Consider the following 13548-nt stretch of genomic DNA (forward strand, 5'->3'; position numbering starts at 1 on the left):
AGAAAGCAAAGAAAGCTAATTTACTCAGACGGTACCTGAGTAAATCACAGGTGCTCAGGATACCTGCCACCTTTAACTCAAGGGTGATGACCTGCACTTCAGTCCAGACTCTTTGGCGACAGCTTCATGCATCTACTTCAGCCAGTTGATGCTGTTAAACAAACACGTCACATTAAAAACTCATCTTTGCATGAACTCTGCACCTTATTTAAAGCTTTAGTTACACAGTGTGCTCCAGGCTTCCTCTCTGTGAAGTCGGATTCTCCGTCAAAGCACCGGTTCGAGTCAGTGGGTGCTGGGAAATCTCCCAACTTTGTCCCACTTATTATTTGTCTTGTGATATTTGGATAGGACTACACATCCCAGATTCCCACACCAGTTTAAGGACGGACATGTACCTTTAAATTCAAAGTGTGAGTCACAATGTCAGTTTGTATGGTTGTGTTTCTAAAGCATTTCTGTTCACTTAGTTAGTGTTCATCATTTACTGCACACACACCTTATGTCGGTGTTAACGATGGAACTAAGGATGAAGATGGAAAAGAAAGGAAGTTGTATCTCTACTATTGTTTCTAAAATCCTGACAAATCCTCATCACATCTTCTTCAGTATGTCATATGTTAATCAAATCAAATTTGATCAATTAGCCCTCTTTTAATTGTATCTTTTAACATGCTCCTTTAAATTCTGACTAAATCAAAGATGAAAGTAAACTTCATACTCTATAAATAACACCCATGATGTGAACTTGGATCCATCAAGGTCTGATAATGTGAGCGGAGGCGCAGCGCTGTGTGCTGGAGTGAAGTTCCTGCGGTCTGTCAAACACATCCGCTTGCAGGGCCTAATGTGGCGTGTGACACGTCACACCCTATCACTCTGCCTTACAGATGACCAGCCGCTTACGTATGCCGCGTGCACCACTGGATCCCAAACCAGACACTGTCAGGTGTGATAACAGTTTGAGCGCCAAACCCACTCTGAAGCCTTGCCCTCTCCCATTCCCCCACGATTCGTTTGATGCTGCAGCCGCTTGGCTCGCAGGCTGCTATGCACTACTGCAAGCGTGTGTGTGCCCTAAAGATGCTTTTATTCCTGGCTCACCTGCATATTCCCCCCAGGGCTGACGGCCAGAGATAACCCCGCCGCTCCGCTCCCTCAGACCGCTGAACCACTCTTCATCACTGGGGGGGGGTTTACAGAGATAAGGACTGCTGCTGATCCCAGCTCTGTGGAGGGAATCAAATACTCAGCTGAGGTTCACTGTGGGGATACATAGACAGTCAGACACAATGATGCAAGCTGTACATACAACTAATATAACTGACTGAGTAATGTCACATCCCTGGACCACAGTTTTCCCCTACGTCAGAGGATTCTTTCACACTAAAGGCTCACATTCTTTCTCTTCTCTATTTTGTCATTTGTGCCCCTTGGTCCAAAAAATGTGCCGCCTACATTCGGCATTGGAGGTAAATGTTCCCCCAGCACACACTCATTATTTCAATCCTCACAAGGCTGCGGACAGGCCCGGCCTCTCTGACAGCGTTTGATGCTCTTTTGCTCCCTCTCTGTCTCTGTGTCACCGTTTTCTTCCACTTGATATCGAGAGGGTTGTTTTTTTTCTTGTTCTCTATAAATTAAATTGTGTCAAGGCTTTTGTGTAGTGAAATATTTATGACAGTGACAGTCACTCCGCTTGTTCACACACACACACATGAATTTTTGCAAGATGCTGAGCGGAAACGCTTCCACAATAATGATTTCATCATAATTGCATCAGTTTTTTTAAGGATGTTTTTGCTCATTTAAATGAGGCGGGCCCACGTGGATTAAAAGCCACAATGAATGCAATATTTTTGCAGCCTTTGCATGAGGTGACTCCACTCTCTTCTATAAAAATCAATCCCTGCTTCTTGGTTTTCTCTCTGACTTGGTTAAAGTTAATGTAACGTGTGAGCACATCAAACAGGTGGGTTTAAGATCTTTAAGCATCTTTGAAACACCGTCTCTCTGCTCTAACCTCGATGGCTTTCTTTCTTTGAACCTCTGATCATTTCCATTTTGCTCTGTGTGATTTTCAACATGAAGAGGCATACTGAAGCAGATAATAACGCAGTCACACTGTACAGTCTGCGGGTACCGAGGTCTGATAAAACAATGTGATGGTGGAAGAGAAGAAAAAAAATCAGCAAGGAGCATTTTTTCTGTGCTGGATTGTTCTCTTTGATCTGGAGTGCAGTGAAAGGAGGGCATTATGTAACGTCTTCAGCACACACATGGCCGACTGTGTGACTGCCAAACACACGGGGGGGAGTGGTGGTGGTGGTGATGGTGGTGGTGGGGGTTTGGGAGGGTGGGGGTGGGGGGCACTGTGGCAAAGGGAGGGGGGGCGGGCACAGACAGGAAAGAGATAGGGCCATGGAAGAGCGTAGTAGACGGATGTGAGAGGAGAAACATAGCTGCTCATATTGGTGTTGGGTCATTTTCCTTATTAAGGCTGCTCAGTCAAGCAGCTGTAATGTAGGCCCTAACAAGCCTCATAATGAGACATGAGAATGCCCTTTAGTGATGGTTAGAACATTTATCGGCTGCTTGATGCTTAAACCCGCTGTCTCAATACACTTTTCCTTCTGTTGTAAAGAGAAGACATTTGGATAATTACCCGGGGTCTTGATCTTGTAGGAAAAATGTGCTCTAAAGCTGACAGGAAGTATTAGCCCGTCATTTCTACGTCCTAATGGGAAGCAATGCATTATGTTGAAGGAGCAACAAGACGGCAGCACCGTCATGGTGTTGTGCAGCAGATGGCCTTTGAAATCAATCATTTACAAATCAATCCATAATATATAAATCTATGGAGTTCAAGCCAACTGTATCAGGAGGAAATCACTGGCTGTGTCAAGCACCATACGGCGGTACGGAGGGCCAAATCCAACTAAACAGGTCAAAGATGGAGCTGAGAAAGTCTGCGACATAAAGGGGGACGCAAAGGAGAAATGTATAAACAGGATCCTGCCAAATCAGTGCAACAGTGACGCCACACATGAGGGCCACTTCAAGAAGGCGCTGTCTTAACTGATGGAAGGAAGGAGGAAGTGAGGGAAAGGCGAGGAGCGATTGGTAGAGTGTGTTGGTGGTTGTGTGCAGCTAAAAACTGACGTTGAGATGGCCTGACAGGGTCTGTTTCTGTTCATTGCAAGACTGTTATCCAGAGTGACCGTGTTGTCTTCCCTTCCCTCCACAAAGGTTATGCCATTGCCAGCAGTCCACATGACAGAATGAATGAGCCGCAACCGCCGGAGCCGGAGATGCTCATCAGGTCAGTCTTAAAGTACACACAATCCTGAACTCGATCCATACCAGGCTCAAGAGTCATTAACGGGTAAATCAGCGCTTGATCTCGAGATTCCCCCCCTTGTTTGCGACCTATAGTGTGGCTGCGGCTGCGGCTGCATTTTAGAAATGACGTGCTTGGTAATCGGGTGTGTTGGGCTGTCAGCTCAGGGTGCATGATCTTGCCAGCATGACTCAAGTCTGCCCGTGAGCTGCTTCCTGTGCCTGTGCATCTACTCCAGTTGCTTGTATGATCTATTTTAGATTCTTTTGCCCAAGGATGTGTGTGCATCCTCACAGCAGAGAGCCACAGAAAGAAGAAGAAGAGGAAGGGGGGGGGGATAGATAATGTTGAAATAATCTACAGGCAATCATGCAAATTCCCCAGACGTTGTGCACTCTGGGATGCTGTAGATAGGGGTGCAGCCTTGCATTCTACTCAGGCACAACAAATTTGGAATTATGCAAACGAAAGATGAAGATCTCTATGCGCCATTTGTAAAGGCTAACATGTAGGCAAAATGTGAGCCAACGTGTGTCACTGCAAGGGCCCCTTCTCTAAATGAGTGTGTAGTAAAATCATGAAGTTATCCAATTGGATTAATTCAAACTCCATAACAAGTCCACTGTGTTGAACCTTTTTCATTGGTTCATTCCTTTAACGCAACCAAGAGATTCAAAACGGACACGACTGCGTTCAACATATGTGTCTTGACCGTGTCTGAAGGCAGCAGAGTCCATCCTGTTACAGCAATAACAGGAGGCAGCGGCTGCGAGACCCGTCCTCTGTCGCAGCCGCAGATGTCATGCTCCTTGTGGCCTTCACACATTGTAAGGGCCAAGCCGAATTTGGCATGACCCTGATGTGTCATCTTGATTTAGACACTAGTTTCATGATATCCGAGTGCGTGCGTGTGTGGGTCTGCGTGCGGTTCTGCGATTGGTTTTATTTTTTTGTTGCCCAAGCAGGGAAATGTGGATCTTCTCTCCATAATCCCACAAGAGCATGCTTCCTTGGAAGGCATGGTGCAGCAGAAGCAGGGGCATTGTGGTTGGTGAAAGGCTGGGTCTAATCTCGTGGAGGCAGTGGTCTGTTGGAGGGGCTTTCTGAGCAGATTTGAGCCCGAGGGGTGAGCGCAACAACGACCAAAAAGAAGGGGAAAAAAACTCGCGTTATGAATTGTGCCCAGTAAATTCAAATTAGCCAAACTGAAGTGGAGGTATACTCATTTCCATTTCTATTCAGCTTTCAAGGATTTCTACATATAGCTTTAAATTAACTATAGATATGCTAATCCAACACAATGTTTCCAATACATACATTCCCTACAATGAAATTCAGATCCCTTACAGCTCGAGTCTGGGATCTGGAGCCGTGTTGGGTTAGATCTATTCTCCATCCTGCCCTCAGCATAAAAGCATTGTCATGATCCCTATAGACTAGTTTAACATATAAAGTACATTTTCACATTACTAACAGGCACATTAAGGAAAAGCTGCATCCATATCAATCTTCCCAGAATGGTGACGGTCGTGTCTTTGTTTGATCTCCAGGGATTGAGAGAATTTGGGGTTGCCTGTAAAGTGGGTTAACATCGCCATCTGCTGGTTGGAAAAAAGGTTACAGCTGATCTCTGATCTCACTAACACCTGGTTTCACAAGAATGATCAATTACACAGTATTATCCTTGTTCCATTTTAACGCAATAATGTGGAGGCTAAAGGCTTTCTAGGTCACTGCTTTTGGTCTGAATCTCATTCGACCCTTTTCAAAGCTCAAGAGTGATGGATTTTTCCAGGAGCAATTATCCAGACTTTTGTTACCAAGATACCAAAACAACCACAACAACAACCTCTACGGCCGACTGAGTCCAAAGAGGCTTCAGCTGTAGTGTTTTGGAGGTTGACGTCAGCCTCTTGTCCTAGACTACAGCGTCAACAGGCTTCTTTTTTTTTTTTAACACTGGAAAAATAAAATGTGTGAATCACAAGAACCTCAAAATAACTGCATGTGCGGAAAAAGTAAGGACAGGGACACTGGGACAAAAGAAAGCAGAACAGTTCCTACAGCTATATAATGAGCCATTACAGAATAATCTGGAAAACACCACATGACGAGGCTCCTCCAGGAACAAATGCTTATAAAACATCAAGCCTTGTCCCACATAGATACATTTGGTAAGCATCCACAGGTACACTTTAATCAAACTTGACATGTTATATGTAAGATAAAGCAACATTTGCAGAAATGCTCCTCTCTCTGAGCTGGCTACTTAAATGTTAAATCACTTCATCATATAACCATGGCAGTGCTCGCCCAATGAAAACAGAGAATGAGCCATGACTGATGATTGCTTGGTTTAAAAGCAGCACTCTAATCAGTGTAACCACCTCATTATTGACTCAAGTGTCTGCATCATGGAAGTTGCACAAGTTCGACAATTTACCAAAACAGCAGTATTTTTACACGATATGAGAGATTGGCAACCAGTTCCCGCGTTTCAGAAATAACCTGTTCTACTGAGAAGCTGTGGAAGAGTTTCTAAACAGCCCTTCTTTATCGTTTGTCTTTAGCGTTTGCTGTGCCCTCATGCCGAGTTCTCACCATTTTCACGTTTACAAACTGTGACTTTGTAGCTAAGCTTCAAGTAAAAGACAGCACACAAGTAGAGGAAAGTAAGGAAAAGAAAGCGCTTACCTTAGAGCAGGCAATCTGAGCAAAATTGTTTTGTTTTTTAAAAACTAGACCTTTTGTTTAAAATGTAATATTCAGTATCAAATTTGCCGTTATGATTGCATTATGTAATTGGTAAAAAAAAAAGACGACAAGCGATATGCAAATGTAGGCATCTGTATGTTTATTTGGAAGAACTTGAGTACAAAACAGTGGCATTTTCTTCCAGAGAAATAAAGACAAAAGTGAACAAGTGTTTCGTTTTTTTCTACGTGGATGACACCTAGAGCATGACCTTCTGGAGATACAGGTAGTCTAAATATAACAATTAAATAACAATGGATTAATACCCCAAAGAAATCCACTTGTGTCAAACAAGCAGGATCCATGACAATCCCTAAATTCCACTTTGATACAAACAGAAAGCTAAAGAAACTCTTCTAAGTGTTAGTACAGAAGTCTTTCTGACGCTGCACCGAGAAAGTCTTTGATCAAAAGACTGTTGTGTTCCTGCACTTTATTCATCAGCTGACAAATGTGGGAAAATAATCAACTCTTAGAAAGCATGGTTAGAAGATAATGAGCATCCATGCTACATACGAGTCACTACTCTGTATAGAAACAAAATATCTATGATCATTCCGCGCGGCGCAATGATGGTCTTAGGAGTAAAATAAAATACAAAGACAGGATAGTGTATTTAACAATTTAAAAAACTTAGAATATTAATACAAATGTATGTTTTCACAGGCCGTTAATTGACCAACCAAAAAATTGATTTTTACAATACTATGTTTTAATCAGTGTTGACAAACACGTTTACTACTACTACTGCAAGTAGAGAATTTTAGAAGGGTGAGAATAATTTAAACAAAACAGCAAAAAAATTCACTAAGGGCCTGATCAGAAAGAATGCGTTTTAGCAGCTGGGGGCGGCTTTTTGTCGTTTTCAATGAGAGGATTTTTGCTTTCACGTTGCTGTGCGCCTCGCGTTTTTCCGCTCTGTGCGCTTCGCGTTTTTGAGGGAACGCTCTGAGCGCCTCAAGTTGAAAAAACTTCAACTCAAAGCAGAAAAGCTCCGACACCAGGGATTTTTTCTTATTGTCCAATCAGATGAAAGGAGAGGCGGGCCTTCTGTCAGTTTACAATATAACGGTTAGATTAATGACAGCTAACGATTCGGTGGTTGCATTAACAACAGTAAAAAAAGCAAAGGTGCAGCTAGCTACTCTTTTTTTAACCGAAGGCTTCAACAAAAAAAGCAGTGCAGTGCGCCTCGCGTTTTACAGCCTGCAAAACACCTGATCGGGACCTAACACCTTTTCTCTGTGCAGGTCACACCAGAAAATCGCCTTGGTTAAAAAAAGACAAATATGCATCAGTTGTACTCACTAAACACAACTGAGGAAACTGAAAAGTGTCTGGAAGTCAAGGTGGAATGTGAATTAAGGACACCAGTTTTGCATAAATCAGATTTTACGTAAAATCTTGGGGAAATTAACCGCTTAGTTATTAGACAGAAACAGGTCTGAGTTACAATTATGTTTTCACCATGTTTTGCCAAAAGTCAACAAACTATTAACTTGTTCAGAATAAATAAAGCTGCTGCTTAGAGACTGTGCTACAGAAGGTCAGATTCAGCCGTTTTCAGTCATGTAGAAAGCCGTAGCATCCAGCTCCACAGAGTAACAAAGCAGTATTGCCTTTTAAACTGCATGAGCACAACCTTTCCAGAGGCTGTGATGTGCAGATGGATGCTAAGTTACACACCTACATACAGTAATGAAATCCGGATACAAAAAATATATTGAGTACGACTGTACCAGCAGTGAGTATTTCTAAAATGTTACAGATAAAAAATAAATTCTGAGTAAATATATAGTATAGAATAAGGTTTGTAATAGAACCCAGCTATTTGAAACATGCTTTCTAGTTAGACACATCTACTATGATTGATATTAGTTTACTAAGAAATCAGCCACAGTTAGCATATAGACAAGAAACTAAAAGGTTTTAGTTAACAGTGGAGTCCAGTTCAGGATCATAAAGAAGACTGAATAGTCTAGGGTCTTTAGAAAGCAAGGGGGGACCAGAGCCTTAATTGCATCATCAATTTCAAAAACACAAGACGCATTCTTGAACACATTAGTTCCAATCGAGACAGGTAACCTGCTACCCTAAATTCTCAGAAACATAGCGCAAAGTAGACCCAGCAGTCCTCTTCAAGTAAAAAAGTAAAAAAAAAAAGAAGTATGATTTTAGCATGGGAGCAGTAGAGACCAGATCTATGGCTTATATGTGCATGGGAAAGGCAGGGTGTTTCTTTGGCTATCAAGGCAGGTAGAACAATACAAGAGCTCCAAACAAACGATTTGTGAATCTCATCAATACAAAATAAAGTCTATGATTGTACAGTTTGCACAAGTAACATCGTCAACCCAACTACGCAATATATTTTTTCTACTCTCCTAAAGAGATTCAATTTTAGAGTACAAATCTGAGTGTTCAAATTAAAGGTTGACCTAGAGGTCCAAAAGGGAGCAGCCTATGTGAGCACCGTATGTCTTACATTGTTCATGGCTAAGGGAATTTGATGCTTGGCAAAAGTTGACAGTGGGCAATCTCCACTCTCATTTGCAAACACTAAGGAAGTGATTGTAACGTTTACTCCCCTCGCTTCATGGGTCTGCCTCTGGGGTTTGATGACCCCCACCTTTGGACTTGAGTTGGATCCAGGCATCTCCCAGCGCCTTGGCGAAGTGGTCGTCCACTGAGCCTGTGATGGACACCGAGTTGGACACCGCCTCCGCTTCTTTGTAGTTTTTTCCAAGGCTGCGACGGAAGTGCTCCTCGATCACAGGATCGCTAACCGTGTTGGCTAAAATAATATAATAACCTTGTTATTACGTAGCATGTTATGTTATGTCATATTTAAAACGACATACAACCACTAAGAAGAACACATTAAATTTGGGCATGTTAAGACTTAACAGGCATATAGCCATATCAGATCTTAGAGACAATTTAGCTAAGCACATTTATGTCTTTGCAGTAACTGCTCTAAAAAAAAAAAAAAGGGCTGTTATTTTGAGTAACATGTAATGAACAGAAAATATTATCATCAATAAGAATTGAATTAAACCCATTTTACACAAACGTCAAAGTGGGGATAAACCAAATATTGATATTTTAAGTAAAAAAACTAAGATAAAATACTGTCACAGGTATTTTTCTAATGAATATATTGATGCCAAAGAGAGGGAAATATTATACATTACTAAAGCATATATAAGCAATGGGATGGAATTTGAAGGCTTACCATTGGTCTTCCTCTGATCAGCGGGGGGGCTTGGTGAGCAGCCGTTCATGTGGCAGTGCGATAGGTTACAATTTCTGTTGCTCGCAGGGGCACAGGTAATAACAGAGGGACGATTCTGTAGGTGGAAAAAATACATACAATAAGCTAACAAACAAAATCCTATGTAGAGTGCTAAATAATGACAATGATTCTGATTTTCATAGTGCGTGTGAAAGAACTCTATAAATATACTCTACTAGAGAAAATGTTTTGTCATCATGACTGAGGCAATCTAAGCTACCAAGTGTTCTAACCTCCTTTACCTTGCTATTTTAATATAAAAAACTGGCTCTTGTAGTCAGTGAAACCTGTTACACTGAAATATTTTTGGACAAGGACAGCTGCTGAAATTATAGTTGTTAAGTAGAAGTGGATGGGCTTCTATAGGTACTATTATCAGGGGTTGCACTGTAAACAAGATGGCAACATATCAACGGCAAGAAAATAAGCCCCATCATGGTTTTACTTGACCAAACAACAAGAAAGTAACAAAAGTAAACCAAGAATGGGAATGTCCTACACGAGTGAAAGAATATGAGAAACATCAACAAGGTGAAATATGCTTGCTTTTCTAGCACATGAGCAGTTGGCATGCTAGTTTTGCATACAGTCCAGTAAATTTTTTTTTACCTTTGTGGAGATGGGTTGATGATGAAATTTACTTTATGACCTCTCAGCCATGCGGATATGGCAAGCATCCCATTAGAATATATTATCAACATCTCTTTTTAGGTTTGGTGCGTTCATTCTTGTCACTGAGAACATTAGATGTACCCTCCATACGTCTAACACGTTGACATACCTGCTGCCGCTCTACAGGCCCACTCAAGACAGACCTCTCTCTGCCCCCAGCTCCAATGTCATGGCTGCTCTTGGTCAAGGCCAGAGGCTGGTCTACAGCATAGCCAGAAATGGAAGCATACAGGTGGTTCCCATGGAGACCATTGGAGGATGAAGTCATGTGCTCCGCGGGAGTGTGACTGAGGCTCCACTGCTCATTTCGGTTCTCTCCAGCAGAGGGACGTGCCCTTAATAAAGAGAGAGCAAATTATACATATACTAAACAGCTTCACCTTTTTAGACAGATCATACATACAACAGTCAATTTATCATACAAAGACAGCACACAGCATAGGCTGGGGTTGCTGTCTGTGTTGGCCATTGTAGACATGACAATCCTACAAAAGTTGATGCTGTAGGTCATGTTTAGATGTCTATTTCATAATTTCAGACCAGACAATGTCAGGCTTATTCATTGAACTCTTCCTGGAATCGTTCATTATTTCTTAAAAAGCAATACTTTATAAATGCCAGGGCTGACAAAGGATAATAATGCATGCTTTAATCTCTGAAAGGCACTTACAGCTGAGTGGCAAACAATCTGCTCATTTTGGTCATGTGGTCATCGTCGCAGTTGATTCGATCGTCCATTTGTTCTTCCCCATACTTCCGTTTGCCTGGGCAGTTTGGAGGAGGCCCAGTTAAGTTGGACATAGCAGTGGGAAGAGAGGCTGTCCTGGACTCATCTATGGGAAAGCAATCAGCAGTACAAATTATACCGTAATCCTATTAAATTTTGATTAAGGTGATAACGCTATATTTCAAAAATATTACAATAGCTTAATACATCATTTATTGGGCAGTGACCGTTTGTAAAGTGTTTCTCGAGGCTGGTTAATCGAGGAGAGGAAATTATGTGTACAAAATGGCTACAACTACATACCAGGGATGATTATTGTCAAGATTTCTCTGGCAAAAATTTGTTAACTTGATTCAAAACATTTTGGGGGGACATGGCCTCCCCATGGGCACAAGGAGTGAAAACGTTTTAAAGATTGTCCTGCCTGCATCAAAAAATAATCAAATGATGTGTTATGAGAAGTGCGGAGAATCAAATTAGGGGAAATGAACAACTAATATGTAATTTATCATCGTATTTTTGGTATCAAAATAACATTTTATATTACTCACACAACTCTAAAGGTATTCCTCAGTAAGAGGCAACACACATAAAATCACTATCCACTTTAACCTTAGTTTACATTATACTTTTAACCCTGTCGGCTGAACTCAAAAAGTCTTGTGCTTGCCTCTAGCCACAAGGTAAGTTAGGTAAAAGTCAATGTCAGACTCAAACCAAAACACTTCCAATTATGTCGGTAAATAAAGAAATTGCAACGTACAAGCTCCATTAAGAAGTCAAATACAAAGTACTACAACAAGCAGAGTGTGGTGAACCAACCTTCGTAGTGCAGTCTTCCGATGTTATTGTTCATCTTGTCCAGGAACTGAGAGTTCAACAGGTCCATTCTAGTGAACAGCATTTAAACGAACAGGCTAGATGCTAACATCGATGTTAGCAAGATATATCAACGAAGGCAAAACAAAACTTAAATCCTGAAAAAGAGAAATGTTGGGAAAATAAAATAATAAACAGGAATTAAAACTTGCTCACATTTACAGCAGTTTGATGGATATGGCAAGTGCTATCTTGACGTTAACGGTTAGCTGGCTAACGATACTGATGCTGACGTGAACGATTCCAAAGCTAGCAGCACCACTAGCAAAACACGTAGCGTTAGCTTAGCGCTACAAAGTTAGGCTAGATATAACCACGTAAGTTCACTCTCGTCAAGTAACTAACATTCGCCGAGATTGTGGTTAGCGTCATTACTATTACAAATAGGTTTACACATAATGTAACATTACTGGTATCTTAGTTAAAAGTAGGTAGCATAACACCCTTGTAACCAAACTAGGGCTAAACTAACGTTAGCCGTTAACAGCTCGCTAGCTTGTGCCCAACTTTGTTGTTAGCTAGTTAGTTACAAGCTTCTCGGTTCAAGTAGCAAAACCGAATACACGTTTAACTACACACAGTTAGCGACAACTTTAAGTTCTCTTAAGTTCAGTCGGCTTACGTCAAAAAAACTTTCAAAGTAAGGCTAACCATTCCTGTTACTCACTTCATCGATTAAATTAGCTCAACAGCCACAACATCACCTCGGCTAGCCCAGCTCGCCTTTATCCACGCACTTTCCCCCAGCACTACTGTTCAGACAAAAGAGTGGTGAGCGGCCCTAGCGGAGACGAGGCGAAAAGGGGCGAAGTTACCGTGTTGGGGATCTGTTGGATCTGCTCGACACTGAACCATGTGAAGACTTTCAGTTAAAAGGTGAATTTCTCCTGTATAAATTAAGAGCTTAGCTGTAAACCAAACAATCAACAATACAACCAAGTAATCTATAATAAAAAGTTAGCAACACAGCATTGCAGAAGTTTTAAAATGCATAGTTGAGACACAACAGTAAAATGCTGAAATGCTACAAAAAAGGTTTGATACTAGCTTCTTATTTTAACCTTAAAATGACAAACATAAAGGCATAATCGCGTCTATGTTTCATTACCTGGGCATACTATATCATGCAATAATTTAAAACCACTGTGTACACTCGAACAGCCCAATGCAAGGAGCTAAACAACATACTGTTGCATATTACAGGTGGACACCTTTTCTGTATTGTTGGACCATCTTATTTATAGAAAAGCCTTGCCTAATAGTTTCAGCAAAGTGTAGGTTAGTTTTGATGTTTAATACACCTCTACCACCAGCTGGTGTCACCCTTGCATATTGGCAGAAGATTCAGTGCACGTTGCAGTTTTTCTCAAGCCTATACACATGTACAATTTTAGTCTGTCCTCATGACTGTCTCTTTTGCCCAGTGTTCAAAAAGAAATGAGTCACCCAAGCACAGTTTCCATGGATATTCAGTTAAGAAGGCTTGCATTCCATCTCCATCCTATACCACCCTGCATAAATTATACTATTATTATTAAGAGTACAACATGCAGCATGCAAAACCGTACTTTAAAAAAAAAATCCCATATTTGCCTCTGATTGTTTTACAATCTGCCTCTTTCACAAGATCCCAGATTTAATGAAGGAAAAACACCCTTTAATAGGCACAAACTACAATAGTCATGCATAAAATGTTGTAAAGAGTAACCAGGCTTGTAATGTTAAATTACAAGATAGAGAAAGAGAACGACAATATTTTGCTAAATACAGTGATAGACGATATAATAAGAGCTGGTATTGTCACCCAAATGTAATCAACAAAGCTCATTTTTTGAAGGTCAGCCTCAGAAATACTTAAGCATATTTGTTAAACTGTTGAAA

The 13548-nt window shown here is 41.2% G+C and overlaps 1 protein-coding gene across 1 annotated transcript; it reads right to left on the minus strand.

The window, feature by feature from the left end:
- Positions 1-6184: 6184 nt before the first annotated feature.
- On the minus strand, positions 6185-12422 carry vgll4a (vestigial-like family member 4a). Its single transcript, XM_069661033.1, has 6 exons — positions 12335-12422; positions 11611-11765; positions 10732-10894; positions 10171-10396; positions 9330-9444; positions 6185-8888 (listed from the first exon to the last, which is right to left on the minus strand). The coding sequence occupies exons 2-6, from the start codon at positions 11690-11692 to the stop codon at positions 8689-8691; spliced, it is 786 nt and encodes a 261-aa protein (XP_069517134.1). The 5' UTR covers positions 11693-11765; positions 12335-12422; the 3' UTR covers positions 6185-8688.
- Between the last annotated feature and the right edge of the window lie 1126 nt (positions 12423-13548).

The sequence above is a fragment of the Semicossyphus pulcher genome, unplaced genomic scaffold (assembly GCF_022749685.1).
Source record: "Semicossyphus pulcher isolate SPU_LCO1_2020_fin unplaced genomic scaffold, fSemPul1.0.p SCAF_13, whole genome shotgun sequence".
NCBI classification, from domain to species: domain Eukaryota; kingdom Metazoa; phylum Chordata; class Actinopteri; order Labriformes; family Labridae; genus Semicossyphus; species Semicossyphus pulcher.